The following is a 16,262-nucleotide window of genomic DNA, read 5'->3' as shown; positions in this document are numbered from 1 at the left end:
CCATATTCCACTTCATGTTTTGCTCAGCTTCCTGCTAAGTGGCCTTGGTGAAGCCCTGCTTGTGTATTCAGAGCGCAGCGCCTCCATGAGATGACGGCGAGACGGGGCAGGACGAAGTCCACCAGGAGGCTTTCTGCCAGGCTGTCCTGAAGCAGTTCGTCCTGTGAAGGGGATACTGATTCAAGGCAGGAAGGACTGTTGTGGGCTGGATCTCTTCTTTCCGTTCTGAATCTCCGTGAAGGAAAAAGAGACACAGTGAATATAAGAAATGTAATTTATACATTCAAAAGATAACTTATAAGACTGTTTATAGTGTAATTCTGCTTAGACGCGTTATCTTTCAACCAATCGCTATTTAATCCGTTTTATATTTTTTGTTAAAGATGAACTCAGACAGGACAGGAAGTCCAACCTTGGATAGGAAGTGGATGTCTTGTAACTCTCTCACAGAGGCATAGCTGATCCTGGGTAGCTGCCATGGGTCTGAGCCATCACAGCATCAATACAGTGATCTGGCCAAGATCTTCTGGGGCACACTTCAGGAGGTATACATACAGCTGTGTGGCGAAATAAAGCGTCTGTTAAGCCCAGACAGACACCAGATAAGTCAGTCTTGTGCCTGATCCCGGGATGAGACTGAGGTGGCTGGCAGGGGAGCTTGATTGGCGGCCCTTTTCAAGGCGAGTTTTTCAAAGCCAAGAGCTGTGCTATGAGACAAAAATAGCATCTGATCGACCTTTTATTCATCACCTTCCATTGAGTTGTAAGGGAGTGTTGTATCCCAGTTCACGGCCTGCGAGCAAGCCATGCGGCGTGCTCAGGGGAGAGAGGAGAAGAGGGTACGAGGGAGAGTGGCCAGACTCCTTGTCCTGTCGCCTCTCGCACAGCGCAGGCTGCCCCCCAGCGTGGAGTCTGGCCACAGGAAGCTTTGCGCTGCTCTCACCCCCAGGACTGGTGGGGAAGGACTCGGGTTTCCACAAACAATAGCTGCGGGCCGGGAGGAAGAAGCCTGCCAGCCACTCGCCCGTCAGTGGAGCAGGAAGCCTGTTGCAGACCAGACTGCTGTGTTCCTACGGCTCCTGCCAGCCTGTCTGGACAGCTGAGGGTGGGTCTGTTCCCAGGCTGAGGGGCTTCAGATGCCCTAGAATCCTAGGCGGACATCCTTCACCGTGCTGAGTGCCTCACTGCCTGTCACCCTTCATTATTTATTGCTGTTCCTTTCTTCCCTTGGTGTATGCGGGACAGGTTTAGATACTCAGTTTCATACCATATCCTTACAATTTAATCTCAAATGAAGCACTTTATCCTCTCACACACACATTGAAAGGAAACTGTAACGTTTCCATTCAATCCACAGCACAAAAAACAGTGCTCCGGTAAGTAACCAAAAACAGAGTGGGTATTGATTAAGCTGACCTTAGGAAGTGTTTTCTATAACCCATGCTTACTGTAATTGAGTCACAACCAATACTGTATCTGGGGGATTTATCTTTAAACCCCTTTCACATTGGAGTTAAAAACTCATTATATCAGGCTTCAAATATCCATTGATATGGAGGTAATATACATGAGACTTTTTGTAGAAGGTTAAGAGCAGATAAGTGAGTCTGCTTGGTTCAACCTTGTATCAAACAGTGTATCTGTGATCTTTCTCTTGATAATATCCAGAGTGAAAGGGGCTAGTTGAATTGGGACATTGGAGTGCTCCCAGCTTTTTCTTAACCAAATAAAATTAAGTGTCAGTATCTCAGTCTTTGGGTTCTGGATTTTTATATACTGTAGCTTCCTAATCAGGGACCAACTTAACTGTGAATGTGGCACAACGGTTTTTTACATAGGCTGCAAAGGTCTGTTCTACATTTCTCTTTGTATTAATTCAGTAGGAAATCTGACTGTGCTGTAAATTTTAAAACATTCGATTTTAAGGTGGGAGTGGGGGAAACTGAGCTATAAAATGAATTACCTGAAATTCCTGTCTCAAAATGGCATTGTATGTAGTACAAAGCAAAATAAAATATTTCTACCTTTCTATTAAAATGTCTCATCTTTGCATTGCTTTCTTTTGAATTTGTAGTATTTTTTCATATCATTCATTTTCTTCTGCAGCCTTGGCCTGTGTGCCTCAGCTCTCGCAGTGTACAATGACGCTTTTGTTTTGACACGGCCTTCCCAAGACCGTTCCCCTTGACTGCATCAGGATACAAGTCTCTTGTCACAGTTGCCGTTTGGGGTTCTTTTTTGGACTGTGTGCTGGTTTAAGTGCTCCAAGGTGTGTCTGTGACCACGGATTACATCTGGCGTTTATCTGCATGGCCCTTATGGACTTTAATGTTGGTGAAGAGGTGGCTCTGTTTGAATTTTGCCATCACACTACTAATGTTTGCGGTTTGTAGTTCATGAGTCACCTTCCTATTCTGTTTCCTATCCACTGTCTTATTGCTGATAGCAAATCGGGGAGAAAAGAAAGTGAAAGTTTGGCACCGCAAATTTGAACAGAGCCTTTTTTTCCATTACTGTGATTTTTGACTCCCAGGTGAAGTGACCTTTATAAACTAATAACTATCCTATTTTACTGTGGGATTTTTTCATGACCTCTGCCACCGTTTTTTTTTTTTTTTTTTTAGGGTTCATCATAAGCCTTCAGGCATGTTTTATTATAACCAAATACACAGTTCCCACTTGTGTTATATCAGCATTGGATGTGGGGAAAAACATTATGTATTCTCCATGGTCTCTTTTAGAAATTATCCATTGCATGTACTAGTGATGTTGAGGTATAGATGTGAATGGTATTTCACCCATTCATCCACTTTCTAATCCTCTTATCCAGGATCCTCTTATCCATGGTCGCAGGGGGAGCTGGACCGTATGCTGGTAAACAACAGGCTCAAGGCAGGACACACTCGGGACAGGACGCCAGTCAATTGCAAGGTCACACCAGGGTCCACTTTTCTACAGAAGCCAGTTAACCCACCAGCATGTCTCTGGACGGTGGGAGGAAACCAGAGCACCTGGTGGAAAACCATGCAAACAAGGAGAGAATATATATATTCACCATGCAGATAGCACCCGCATTAACCAATGTGTCACTAAACCACCCATGGCATTTCATATTTAGTATAAGTCCACAAAACAAAGTTAAAAAACAAAAAGCGTTATTTCCTGTGAAGTACAGATATTGTGGGAGTCGTGCATTGGCCTTGTACCTGAGGCCAGGGCAGGAGAGAGGTAGCCAACACACGGGTTTTCTTTAATCATCAACAGTTAAAAGGTTTCTCAAGGACGGGAATAGGAACAGAGTCCAGAACTGTAGGAAAATTCCTCGAGTCAGTGGTGAAATTCTTACCTCATCTAAAATGTTCAGGTCATTAGCAATGTACATTAAAGGTGTAATGCTTGTCTTTATCATCAACAGTCTCTTTGACCCCCAATGATGACAGAGTCTCCTGCTCACTTGTACCGTCCCTCTTCGTGCTCAGAGGTGAAGCACTATTTTCACTGATGAGAAGAAGATTTTAGGACTTGGGTGGTGATGAAGTGAACAAATCCACTGGATGAAACCTTAGTGGGATTGGTAGTCTTTATTGATTTTTTATACTTTCTTTTTGTTTAAAAGTTGTATTTACAGAAGGTGATGGAATATACTGGAATCACTGCTAGGCTCAGCAGTACAGCAGGTCTTATAGGCACATGTACGTCCTCCAGAATTATGAAGGCAATGGAAGCTGATGCACTGACGTAATTAAGAGTTCGGGTTACAGAAAAGCATAAGCTCCTGTGCAACTCTAGAAGCAGGGTGGAATATCACTGAAGTAAATGAAGTCACTGTAGCAGCTTTACTTGTCTCTGATACAGCCCGCATACACGCGCTTTCAACCAACTTGGACTTCAGTACCCAACAGATACAGGCTGTTCTTCAATCGGTTAGCTCACGCCGTTTTTCACTTCCCCTACAATTACCATCCAGACCACTAAATTCATCAATACTAAAGTACACAATGACCTTAGTGAATTCCTGGTGAAGACGGGTCCAGTGTCTATTCCAAAATAGACATTCAGGGTAGAATGAGAGGATAAGATGACTGGCCGTATACAAAGCAGGATCACATATACAGTGCAACCATCTCCACTGTCTGATTCTACATAATACATGTCCTGAGACTGAATCACAGATCGATTGAATGACAGATTGCATTCATGAATAAATAGCTACACAATAAACATTAGACCAAACATCTATTTGGCGATATCTGAGCTAGTGTTGCCCACTTCCTTGTTTGCAAACTATTATAATATGGAGAAACCCTGAGTCAGGTAAGGGAAAAGTGCCACTTCAGCCCAATGCTCATTTCAAAGGAACAAGTTGCCAGCTGATCCCAAGCTGACAAATGAGGCACAGGTTTTCAATGAACAGAGTGAATGCATGACCGGACCCAGTGTTTGATGAATGCATCCCATTGTGCTAGATTGTAGGGGATTTAAAAGGCCTCACGACAGCTAAGTCTCTTGTCAACATTTGTGCTTTGGCCATTGCATAGAACTAGCCTACTGATGACTGCTCTTGATATTGGACTCATAAGAAACCAGTAGTGTGTTTTGCCAAGATGTGTAGGAATGGATGCCCACATTGACACGCGACACATATTACTGGAAATATATTTAGAAATAGCCCCCCACCAGACTTATTCATAACAAACGAATAAGTAATTTTTCTAAAGGTTTATGAATAAATCATACATGGGGCCCACCAAGAAGCCCTTAGATGGGTCTCGTAAGGCTTGTGAGATCCCAAGCTTATAACATGAGCTCCATATGCAGAAAACGCAAAATACACAACAAAGCATCAGACCTGAAGATTATTTTACAGAATGGTGGTGTTAGATTTTCAGAATATATTTAAGATACCTCATACTTGGTGCAAGCAAGCAATTATATTGCTTTCAGAGTTCTGGGAGTGACATACAGTAATATTCAAAAATACTTCAAATTTGCTTGGTTTGCAAATGTCAAACCTAGCAATAATAAAAACACTCCCCGCTACAAATGTCTGTATCTAGGGCATATTAGTATAATGTGCATAATTATACTCTGCTGTAAAAAAACAAAACCTAGCATAATCAAAAGTCTTCATAAACTGTGTACTGCAGTTGGGGAATAACCACTGCTCGAAACTCCTAGTGTCTGAAAATAGCAGGAGAAAACAGAGACAGACTGTGAAGAGGGAATGTCAAGAGGAACAGAAGGAGGGGAACAAGGCAGAATGGAGGGTCCTGGGGTGGCAGCAGGGGGCAAGGGGTCCATCTGATGACAGGCTGCTCCGCTCTAGGTGACAACATGGCAGGGGGCTGGATTACAGAGCTCATGAGGTGGACAGACCTCGGAGAGATGGAGAGAGAAAAAAAACCAATGGAGCATTGCTTTCCGAAGGGAATACTGTGATTGTAGAGAATCCCTAGCAACCTATCTAGAGTGCAAGTGTCCAGGCTGTGATGTCAGGGATTGCAGCAATGAGAGATGCAGGGGGAGCGATGGGGGAGCAGAGGAAGGTGAAACAGCAGGCTGATCTGGACAAGCTGGAGATTCTTGCTCGATTCCGGACGTTTTCTGTTGAAACAGTAGGTGTGGAGATCCATAGTGAAGAGGAATGTTTTTTATTTAAAAAAGGACACCACAGTTTCTTTTCTCTTCCATCTGAGGTTGTCTGGTTTGTTCAGATTGAGAAGTCACGCAGAAATACACATAAGAAGTTCTCCTTTTCCTTCTTTCTTTTTGGTTGTTAAGTTTGTTCATTTTTGTTTTTTTCAACCATAAGAAATAAAGTCCACGTGCTGAGTTACGCACGATATAAAATGTGAGATCTTGATATTTTTTTCGTCCATTTTTGGAAACTGGAGCACAGTCCACATGTAGACAAATAACGCATGAAAGCTAACGCTGTGCCAAGTTTGTCTCATTTTTTGCCGAACGGATGAGGAACAAAGCGGACCAAACTGATTTTGCAACATTTTAGAATGGGGAGTGCTAGTAATCCTTCTCATTAAGAACTGAGGAAAATAGTGTGATTACCGAGCAAAAATAAAAATAAGTCTCCAATCTTGACCTTCATATTGGGCAATGGAATACATTTTGCCATCGCTTTGTTTGAAACCTAAACATCGCCTTTAACTGTGAGGTTTGAAGTTAGAGTGCAGGCATCTATATCTTCCCACCCTCCCCTCAAATCCCCACTTCCTGAAGAAAAAAATAAAGTACATGTAAGCTGCAAAACGTAAACTACCTTTTGAGCACTTGAGAGATCTTTAAAATTCATAACTAGTCAATTTACAAATGGAAAGTAGAACAGTCAAGAGGGATTATAGATATTTTTTTTAAATTAAAAAAATCAGTTGGAATATAGAAGAAACTGAACACAAAAATATCTAGAAAACTGACACAGAGTATTTCACTATACAATGGCGAAACTTTCTACTGTACTGCTTTGTGACAAACTACTTGGTTGTTATGGTATGAGTGACAGATTCAGTGCGGAAAACTGACGAGTTTAACAAATTGTTTATGGTTGTCCAAATTTTGACCAAACATTGCAGACTTCCTGTTTGGCACTTTCAGTCATGTGTCAAGTTCTTAATTCTCCTTTTGAAAATTCTGAAAGTGATGTCATATTGAGTTGTTTAATTTGGACATTAAAGTGTTTAACAATTCAGCCTAGACCTTTATTTTTACGTCCTCATTCTTAAGTTGGGGTTTGGCATTAAGGCACATTACAGCAGGAAAATATGGAAGAACAGCTTTGTTCGAAGTTCATGATGGAGGAAAAGACTTAAATCAAGGGGCCCTTGACTTTCAACATCATTCCAAATTTGTCAGCATGCAAGTTGACAAAAAACAACCTTCGGCAAACCACGGACCCTAACGACATAAAGCTTGCACACATATGTCAGAGCACTGGTTTAGTCAGGCATTCTGCAAGCGCCTCCCCAGTGCCCTTGAGTCTGCTGACATTCTGTTCCTTCTCCCTCCTTCTGCAACCGTTCCAGAAGATTGTGAAAAATATGATTAGTGTACTGTGTTCACATGCACAGGAAAATAAATCAATGCTGCACGTGATCCATTAGTATAGCACTGCTTTGCAACATGGCAATACTTCCTCAGATCATTTCCCTTCTCAGTCTTGAGCTCTTTAGGGTGAGGAGGTTGATCAGCATATCCCAAGACCGAAGAAGAAACAGTAACAATAGTATAGAACACAAAATAACAGAGGAAGCAACAATACAAACGAGAGAAAAAATATATTTAACGGCATGAACTGATCTGTTTAGTTGGACATCTACAGCTCTACATAGTAAAGCTCTGTGCATCCCTAGTCTTGGCAAGTCCTCCCTCCTCTGATCGTGTCTTCACAGCAAAGATGAAGGTGCTGAAAAGAGAGAAAATGGAGCTCCAGGCCCTAAAATGTTAACTCCCCCAAGGACAAGGTTTGAGTCAAAGCACGTAGGCAAAGGAGAGGATTAACGATTAATGAAAAAATACACACGTATGCAGATTAATGACAGGTATATTTACTGCTCAGAAAAGCAGGATTTTACATTCAATCAGTCCGACTTTCCAAAAAGAACACTTTTTGATTTTTGTTTAAACAGTTGAATGACTAATATTCATACTCAAACAGCAAAGAAGTGACTTAGCCAAGGTATTAATGCTACACAAAGAAGTAGACAAGAGTTCTGTTTATATGGAGAGCCGTGGCATTTAGTCTTATGATATGGTTTTATATATTCCTTAGAGTAATGTAGGATGTAAAACAGAAGAGGCAAACAACAGTGTGGTCCTAAACAGTACATCACTGCCAGCAGTACAGAGTTGTTCCTGCTGGCAGTCCTGTCCTCTACACAATCCTACAACTCTTTCAACAGGACATACGATACTTTTTTGCCCCTCCTAAGGTATAGCACAATTAATGTGCTAATTAATACACTCTAACATAGAGCACAGGAAATCAGACACTAAAGAGTGCAGTTCTAATCTCCACATGTGGAAATGATTTACAAGAAAAGTATAAAAAAAGTACTGAATTTTACTGCATTGTATGAACCCCTTCTAATAAAATGCGGTATTTTTTCAAAATAGGGTTTAAACTAGTTATAATACTGAAAGAAGAAAATGCTGGCTGTAAAATATGTAACAGTAAGACAAGGCAGAATGTTTGAAGATGAAATCAAAGCAATTGAAATGGACCCCATAAAATGGAATCAATATGACAAAAACATTTATCAAAATGTTCAGTGAACTTTGGAAACTACTCTCACATTTCAAAGCCGTTTCATTAATCATTAGAAAACATAAATTTACCCAGAAAGAGTCTGCAGACATCAATTTGTCTCCATAGTACCCAGAAAAAGTGCACTTCTGATGATAAGTAATTGAATACAAAATACACAAGAACAAAATCACTGTGGTTAAAAATCCTTTCAATGCATGAGAGCCAGAGATTTGTGGCCTTTAGCCAGGTTTTGTTCTCATTTTGTAAAAAAAAACTTGAAGGCAAAACAACACACCAAGACAAAACAAAAGCTTAAAATCTTCCTAGCCCAAACCCCAGGCTATCTGTCTAACTTTGGCCAAACAAAACTGAATTCTTTATGTCCTTTCTCAGGCAGATAAAAATTCTGTAAGAAATGTGCAGCTGTCCATTGAAAAGAAGGGTTTCTTCTTTAATTTTCTTCATACAACAGTTCAGACGCCAACTGGAATTTTTTTTTTAAAGAAGCTGTGTATTTCACCCTTAGCAACGAGATGGATCCAAAAAAATAAAATGAGTAGGAGCTGCAAGAGGATTAAAAATGCAAGTCGATTCTGAAACCGAAAATAAAAAAGTGAAGCAAGGAGTCCCATGTAGGTCACAGCCACCCACTGTAGGCTCTGTTTGCTGTCCAGAGTTGTGTACAGATAAGAATCTGAAGCTCATGATTGTTTTGCCATTTCCAGAACGGAGGAGAGTCCTCGAGGATTGAGGATTGAGGGACAGACAGATCAGGAGCGTGCCGGCGGCACCCTCCTGACGAGCAGCCAGCGCTAGGAGTTTTGGAGCAGCCGTCTGTAGTGAGGCATCACCTCATGTTCGGGGAGGTGGAGACTGAACTCGAGAGCAACCAGTACCGGGAATTCAAAAGCTATAAGCTCACGGCGATTCAGACGAAACTTCTCCTCCAGTTTCTGAAAGACAATTTCCAAACAGGCAGTTAAAAGGCGAACCCAGCTCTGAGCCAGGTGGCATGTTATGTTTTTTTTTTGTCATGCCTCGCTGGCCAAATGAATGTTTTACAAAGGGCTGTAAAATAAAGAGCTAGAAAACAAATTCTCCCATCCTGTTCCCATGTGGGGCTCTGGGGCTTAATGTAATGTGAGAGACGATTTGTCCCCTCTGAGGAAAAATCAGTTTGCTTTATGAAAAGCAGCTGCCTCAACTCTTTGCCTCTCCAGATACATTCTGGGAGAAACATGAGCTGTTAGGCACCAAACGTCCAACTTTGTATAAAATCTTAAGGCCAAGGCATAATGAACAGAAGACAATATCATGGAAAATGTTCATCTTTCAAGAGTAACTAAATGTGTCTGTAGAAAGCAGCTTTGCACGTGAATCTGAAACCTCTTTCTTGTACCAAAGATGCACAAATCCTGAAAGAGATGTGTCTTATTACAGAATAGACTGAGGCCAGTGCCACACTGGGGAGCAGAAAGAAAGATAACAGCGTGTTGACTGTGTGGCCTTCTTCAGGTTAGGCCTTATTTCGACACAAAAGGAAGCCGTATCGCAGGACGGAAGAGAGCTCTGGCAGCGGCGTACTCACGTCGATCAGATGTTTCACCTCATGCTTCCGGAGGTCGCTCCCGATCTTCGCTGCCAGCAGCACGCAGGCCCCGGCGCACAGCTTGCGGTTCTGCTTGTTCAGCTTTCCCCGGAGAGCCAGCTTCTCGAAGTACACGAAGGCCATGGCCACTGTGGGCTCTTCGAAGCCGCACTCCTCCTGCGCCAGCTTGCGCATTTCCCTCTTCAGGCTGGACACGGGCAACGAGGACAAAGCCAGTCGGTACAATGTGGCCAAAGAGCTGTGCTGTTTAACTACCATACTGAACAAACACAAGCAGCTGGACCTGCGATGCTTCATTGTTCAAGGGAATGTTATCAGTAAACTAACTTTTGAGCACTTAAGAGATCTTTAAAATTCATAACTAATCAATTTACTAATGGAAAGTAGAACAGTCAAGAGGGATTATAGGTTGATGCTTTTTTAAAATAAAAAAAATCAGAATATAGAAGAAACTGAACACTTAAACATCTCGAAAACTGACACAGAGTATTTCACTATACAGTGGCGAAACTTTCTACTGTACTGCTTTGTGACAAACTACTTGGTTATTATGATATGAGTGACAGATTCAGTGTGGAAAACTGACGAGTATAAAAAAATATAGAAAAAATGTTTATGTTTATGGTGCCGACAATGTACCATTGCACTCATGCCTCACTTCTAACACAACTAATATGAAATAACTAATAAATGTGTTGTTTAGATGCCACATATTGATGAGATGTACCATTTAGAAGGCCTATGAATTAAAAAGGTCAATGCAACAGGTCATCATACCTCCTTATCTTACTGAGGGTGAGTCTGATGTGAGGGAACTTTTCCTTGAAAGTCTCGTTCATGTCCTTTTTGAGGTCTGAGGGTTTCACATACTCAATTACTGTGGTCTGAAAAAGACAGAGCAGTATGCCAATAAAAGTGCATTTACAACAACACAATACCTTAAGGGGCTTCACAATACCAACGCCAAACCTGCTCATGAAAACAAGTCTCTTGAGTCTGATAAGTTCTGGCTTGTGTCTCCTTTTGTTTTAAGTGAACCTGTTCCACATCTGAGTGCTGAAAGAGGAGGAACAGTGCTCAAGTATGGGATAAAGCAGGAAACATGGGGACAGCATAGAGTAAGCCTCTGTACACAGAACACACAGGGTACAGATTCAATTCTCTGCTGAAGGCTGCCGCGCCAATGAGAAAAGTACTTAACACCGGAGGCTCCAGCCCAAGCAGGTCACTTCCACGCAAACAAGAACAGATCCTGCTCGACCTTGAAGTCTGCCGAGCACTGCCCAGTAAAGGCTAGAAGGAGAACCCAGTATTATCCATTCGTCCACACTCATCCCATTCCTACTGCTGCTGTTGGACATGCTAACATCAAACAGCACAGTGGAGTAGGGCATATAGTCTCCTAAAAGTGTGGTATGACAACTAAGACAACTTTTTTATACTCGAAGCTAACATATTTCTTCTTGCATCTCAATACATGGAGTGTGGGTGGGAGGAGGTCATGCCCTCATCTCACCCATGTCCACCTGCCTGAGTATAAACGTCACGCTTCCTGCTGACCTGCTTGTCCATTACCCTTTCACATCCCTCCATCCACACCATCTTCACCCACGTTCCCCAACTCAGCCTTTGTTAAGGAGGGTATGAGGGGGTGACGGGTGAGTGACCCCAATAAAGCTTGCTATTCCCATTACACCTCTTGTCCATCTGAGTTAGGATTTGATCAAACTTCTGAATGACTAGTGGGTGCTGCTACAAACACATACGCACAGTATTACTGAACTCAACCTTGTAAGGTGACTTTCCATTATTTCACATTATCATTAACATAATTTCATTTCATAGCTGTTTCCTCAAGTATTAAAACAACAAAAACTGTCAAAGGGATGTTTCCCCATTTCCTTATCTGATAAAAACAAGAACAAATGCATACCATTTACATACAAATACTGCATTGAACTGACTACAGATTATTATTCAAATATCAAATTGTTTTCTGGCAGAAAGTGGATGTGTGAAATGAAAGTTCTTTGCACATGAAAAAGCCAGGTTCAGTCTCTCCAGTTAGTTTCTATGGCAACTCAGCCAACCAGAACAGGGATCTGAGTGGAATGGGAGCCCGAGGATGGAACTGCTGTATGTACTGATGTTCATTTAAGCCGATTCAACACGTATTTTTTTCATATCCACTTCATGATGGCGAAGATGACCATCAACGACAACAACACTCAATGAAAACATCCAGTTAACCCAAACTGACCAATATTATCACCAAGATCTTCCCATCTTTTGTCGAGATATTTTTTTTTTACAAAGAAAAGCAAAATCAGTTTTTTTTCTTTGGGTAAACTTGTAAAAGTTCCTCAATATCATGTTATGTTGAGGCAATCAGAAACTCTAGCACTGATTGATGAGTCACAAACTGGTATATAGATTTCTTTTTCAATTTAATCGTTCTAATTTACGAAACGCAGTAACAGACCTACACCGCACAAAATAGCTTATTGATTTACAGTATCTCAGTCAAATGGTTTATGGCATTTTTCATTTTAGTCTTAAGATATACGACTCCTTGTCTCACCTCTTAATATATTGTCATTGACATCAATGTTACCTCCAATGTAAAATGAAAGAAATTCAATATCTAATAGCATCTGCAACTTGAATTCATATAAATGTGGGATATACCCCAGGAGAAATAACAAACGCCACACTAGAAGCCTGATGCACAATATTAGGCCTTGTTTCATGCAGAATTCTGGAATCCTGAAACTCCGACTGAACAAAATGTATTGCAATACAGTCAACCAGCACTTTTCAGAAAAAAAGCACTGAAACTTAACCAGTTGGCAAGATTTCTACGCTGTATTATGTACTGCTAAGGGGGGATCGAAAATTGAGAAACACAAGAAAGAGATCGTTTGTGGTGGCAACACAGCAGAACAGGCTTCCCCTCCACGTACTGTCTGAGATTTAAACCAGCTACTGTAAGCTGAGGATTTATTTAACGCAGGACAGTTGGCAGCAGGCAAGATCCCTCTTGATTGCTCTTAGAAGGACCCGTAACAGTGCGAAGACAAACGCCCTAACTGCTGACACTGCAGTAGCAGGAAGAGGAGGGTGACTTCGTGGGAATGGGTGACACACCCCTACAGCTGGGCCCGCTCTCTAAGGCTACTGTCTAACTCCCTGGGTTAAGGATCCTCCTGCCGGTGGGGCAGTGGCCTGCAGTCTGCAGAGCCCATGTCTGTGTGGAAGCTGCAGCCAAGTTTCATACAGACCTTTCGGGGGATAAATTTGTTTTTTTTAAAAACCTAGACTGACCACAGTACCGCCATACAAAATACTGTTCTGAAAGGGTCTGCCACTCCTTTGAACCACAAAGGCATCAATGCAGACTGGAACCCTGATTGGTTAAAATAAGAATCAATTAACAAGCAAAGTCCTTTTTTACAGATGTGCTGCATGTCACTGCTCTGGGTTTAATTTACATTTTAAGCTGCATTAACCACAAATGCACATGTTTGCTATTCATCAAATAGCCTGCAGTGCAGCTGTATCAAGCACTGTAACTGTTTACAAACAATCTGGAACTCAAAAGGTAATGAACGCTTTTTCAGGGCAAAAAATAAAACATGTAATCAACTGTTAAATAATAAATGCTTTTTTTTGCATCATAATTAGGTAAACTGGCCTCTAGCAAAATACCTATCTGTGTTCTAAAATCCATCCCAGCAAATTCCACAACTTAACAAATCAAAGAGTAATTCTATCAGCCATTCTACTGAGTTACGATTCTGCTTCACATTTGGGTTCAAGAACCGTATTCCACATAAAACACATCAGGACTTCAGATTTCTTGAATTTAAACATGTTATTGGAAAACCGGCTTCACTACACAAGGAATGGGGGCAAACATGGCATGCCAATAGCGCAAACAGAAGCTTTTTTTCTCTTGTGTCTGAGGTGGAGACGCTGAAACTCGACACTGAGCTCTTTCAGCCAGCACCACCCCACTCTTTTGACAGGTTAAACATGACATCAGATTGCCCATCTGTTCTGTCCCAAGGGATTTTCTCCTACCTTTTTTTTTTAAGTCATGCTTCTTGTATTCTATTGTCTTCTGTCTGACTTTAGCTGATCTGCTGGCGACCCTGGACAGGGTTCAAGTCAATAGCGCCGTGTTGTAAGGCTTGAAAAGCGAGTGAAATGCAGCACCGTTTCACCACGTTCCCCACATTTTCCTTTCCCTTCTGCAGTGCAGTAGGGGAATAAATATGTGCTTCAGTTTGTGCTTTAACACGATATTCTCCCATTGAGATTTCAGCAGTTTCTATCAAGATTTCCCCCGTTCTGTGGATCACGAGAGGCCGGCTGGGCCCCTTCAGAAGGAGGGATTCAGCACAGCGAGGCAGTGAAAGAAGAGAGAGGACCGCCCGTGCTGTGGGGACGAGCAACAGATGAAGCTCTGCACCTGGACCACTTTCACTGCCTCTTCCTCTCCATGGAAATGTATCTTCAGGCAAGAGAGAAAAGGGCAACAAGGCAGAAATGAAGATCTCTGTTCAACGCAATTTCTAAATGCTCTCAAGCAGTAAAACTGAAAGTCGTGCTGCTGTGCTTCATCACGCCTTGTGCCGTCCTCATTAACTGTACATTAGCTGCCCTTCCCTCTCTAACGATATGTAAGGAAAGGAATGGAATAATGAAGGTTTAATTACAAGCCCGGGACCTCCATTTGCAGCGCAGTGATGAACACTGCCACCTGAGGCCTTGCTGCAGAGGGATATATCCATAATTATAGCCCGGCTCCCCGCCCGCCGCTGGGAATGGTCTTTATCAATCTGACAGGAGATGTCCACTCAGGTGGGAAGCTCTCATGTCATGTTCCTACATGAAGGACAAGTGGTGTGTGTGAGGGGGGTGGGCTGAGTAATGTACTAGGGGAGCAATGCAGAGATTTAATTATGCAAATCTGGAATTCTTGTTAGTACTGCGGTGGCCTGACTACATTATTTATGTATAAATTGCTTTGTGATTTCTCATTTCCTTCCAAATTACGCAAAATAGGCGTTAACATTTTTGTATGTGTAGGGCTTAAAACCTTCCGAAAAAGCATAATGACCAAACTAACTGCACTAACACAGCAGCACAGAATTCTTGAGTATGTGTGACAAAGAACGTCGCTCTCTCTGCAACAGACAAGCCCTCACAAATTCTCATTTTGTTCCTGATATAAATCAGAGGCAGAAATAGCACATCAAATTATATATCATCCATCACCTTAGCAAACATATTTCACCCTTCTACAACAATCCATTAATATAATAAAAAGTCACAGATTTCCATTATATTATTATTATTATTATTGTTATTATTATTTATATAATAATATTTGCAAATGTCCTAACCCAAGTGTCCCTACCCTTAGGCCCAACAAATATCCTCAAATAATCAGGAAGCGGAAACAGCACTGTTGAGCGTTCTCCCTCACACCTGAGGAAAGACTTGACAGACAAGATGTCACCTTTCTGTTTCTCCTTTCTGCTTCCGCAGTGTGAAATTAACCCTTACCTGTTCCTCTGCAGCCAGAGCACGCTGACGCAGCTCCCCACTTGAAACTGAGAGGGTGACTAAGAAAGCCAGAAGCATCAGGGAGTGTGTGTCTCACCCCCTCCATTGTGAATTCACACTTCTCCCATCTGGGAGACCAGGTGTAAAACCAACAGACTCAGGAAATCTTTCATTCCCACTGCAATCACACTCTTAAACAATGCAAACTAACTACCCTGTCTCTTGCTTCTTTCTCCTGTAACACTGCTGTATTCTCTTCCCTTTTGATCATGTGTATTGTCATTGTGTTGTGTTTGACTGTGCCGTAACACAAATTTCCCCTAGGGGACAATAAAGCTTGAATTAAATTGAATTGAACTGAATTCTTTATCAAGCCTGGACATCTGCAGCCCAGCCAGGGAGAGAGTTGGCAGCGTGCAGGAGTCCGAGCACGGTCAGGGGGAGAGCTCTCCTGGCTCTGCTGAAACACTGCGGCTGGCCTCCCGGGCGCCTGCCTGGCACACTGACCTGTCGGTGAGGGATAGGTCATGACACCACGACCAGAAGCCTGGCTTTCCAGCACTCCCAGTGCCTCGTTACACTGGGAGGTGGTGCATTAACAGTGAATCTCGGTTGTGAAGGGAAGGCATGGGCACACATGGGCCCATCAGATTTATGCTTCAAGAGTTGGGTATCAGGCTGATCTGTAAAACATCTTCTCAAAGCCCCGACCTGTCTCGTCCCTTCAGAATGCCGTGTTTGGTCAGCACTCCTGTAAATACCGCTTCTGAGTATAAAGGAGATGCAGATCGCGGTTGCTTGGTGACATCCTTTGGCCTG

At 42.3% G+C, this 16,262-nt stretch overlaps 2 protein-coding genes across 13 annotated transcripts in view; one reads left to right on the top strand and one right to left on the bottom strand.

Annotated features, from left to right (window-relative positions):
* Positions 1 to 6,654, top strand: part of LOC102697695 (UDP-N-acetylglucosamine transporter TMEM241 homolog) — a 34,593-nt gene extending 27,939 nt beyond the window's left edge. For 2 of the 8 annotated variants that reach the window (XM_015353495.2, XM_015353493.2), the window contains one exon: positions 28 to 2,037. In XM_015353495.2, the coding sequence (XP_015208981.1) occupies positions 28 to 51 (24 nt within the window). In that variant the 3' untranslated portion in view covers positions 52 to 2,037. Of the gene's footprint in view, positions 1 to 27; positions 2,038 to 2,830 lie in introns of those variants that run through there. The other 6 variants (XR_011189960.1, XR_011189959.1, XR_011189958.1 and 3 more) reach the window with 6 other exon arrangements.
* Positions 6,655 to 7,537: 883 nt separating this feature from the next.
* Positions 7,538 to 16,262, bottom strand: part of cables1 (Cdk5 and Abl enzyme substrate 1) — a 50,895-nt gene continuing 42,170 nt past the window's right edge. For all 5 annotated transcript variants that reach the window (XM_006633859.3, XM_015353484.2, XM_015353486.2 and 2 more), the window contains 3 exons: positions 10,647 to 10,753; positions 9,849 to 10,056; positions 7,538 to 9,213 (listed from right to left, as the gene is read on the bottom strand). In XM_006633859.3, the coding sequence (XP_006633922.1) occupies positions 9,073 to 9,213; positions 9,849 to 10,056; positions 10,647 to 10,753 (456 nt within the window). In that variant the 3' untranslated portion in view covers positions 7,538 to 9,072. The remainder of the gene's footprint in view (positions 9,214 to 9,848; positions 10,057 to 10,646; positions 10,754 to 16,262) is intronic.

This window comes from Lepisosteus oculatus, chromosome 6 (assembly GCF_040954835.1).
Source record: "Lepisosteus oculatus isolate fLepOcu1 chromosome 6, fLepOcu1.hap2, whole genome shotgun sequence".
Lineage (NCBI taxonomy): Eukaryota > Metazoa > Chordata > Actinopteri > Semionotiformes > Lepisosteidae > Lepisosteus > Lepisosteus oculatus.
This window is presented reverse-complemented; position numbering and strand designations above follow the sequence as displayed.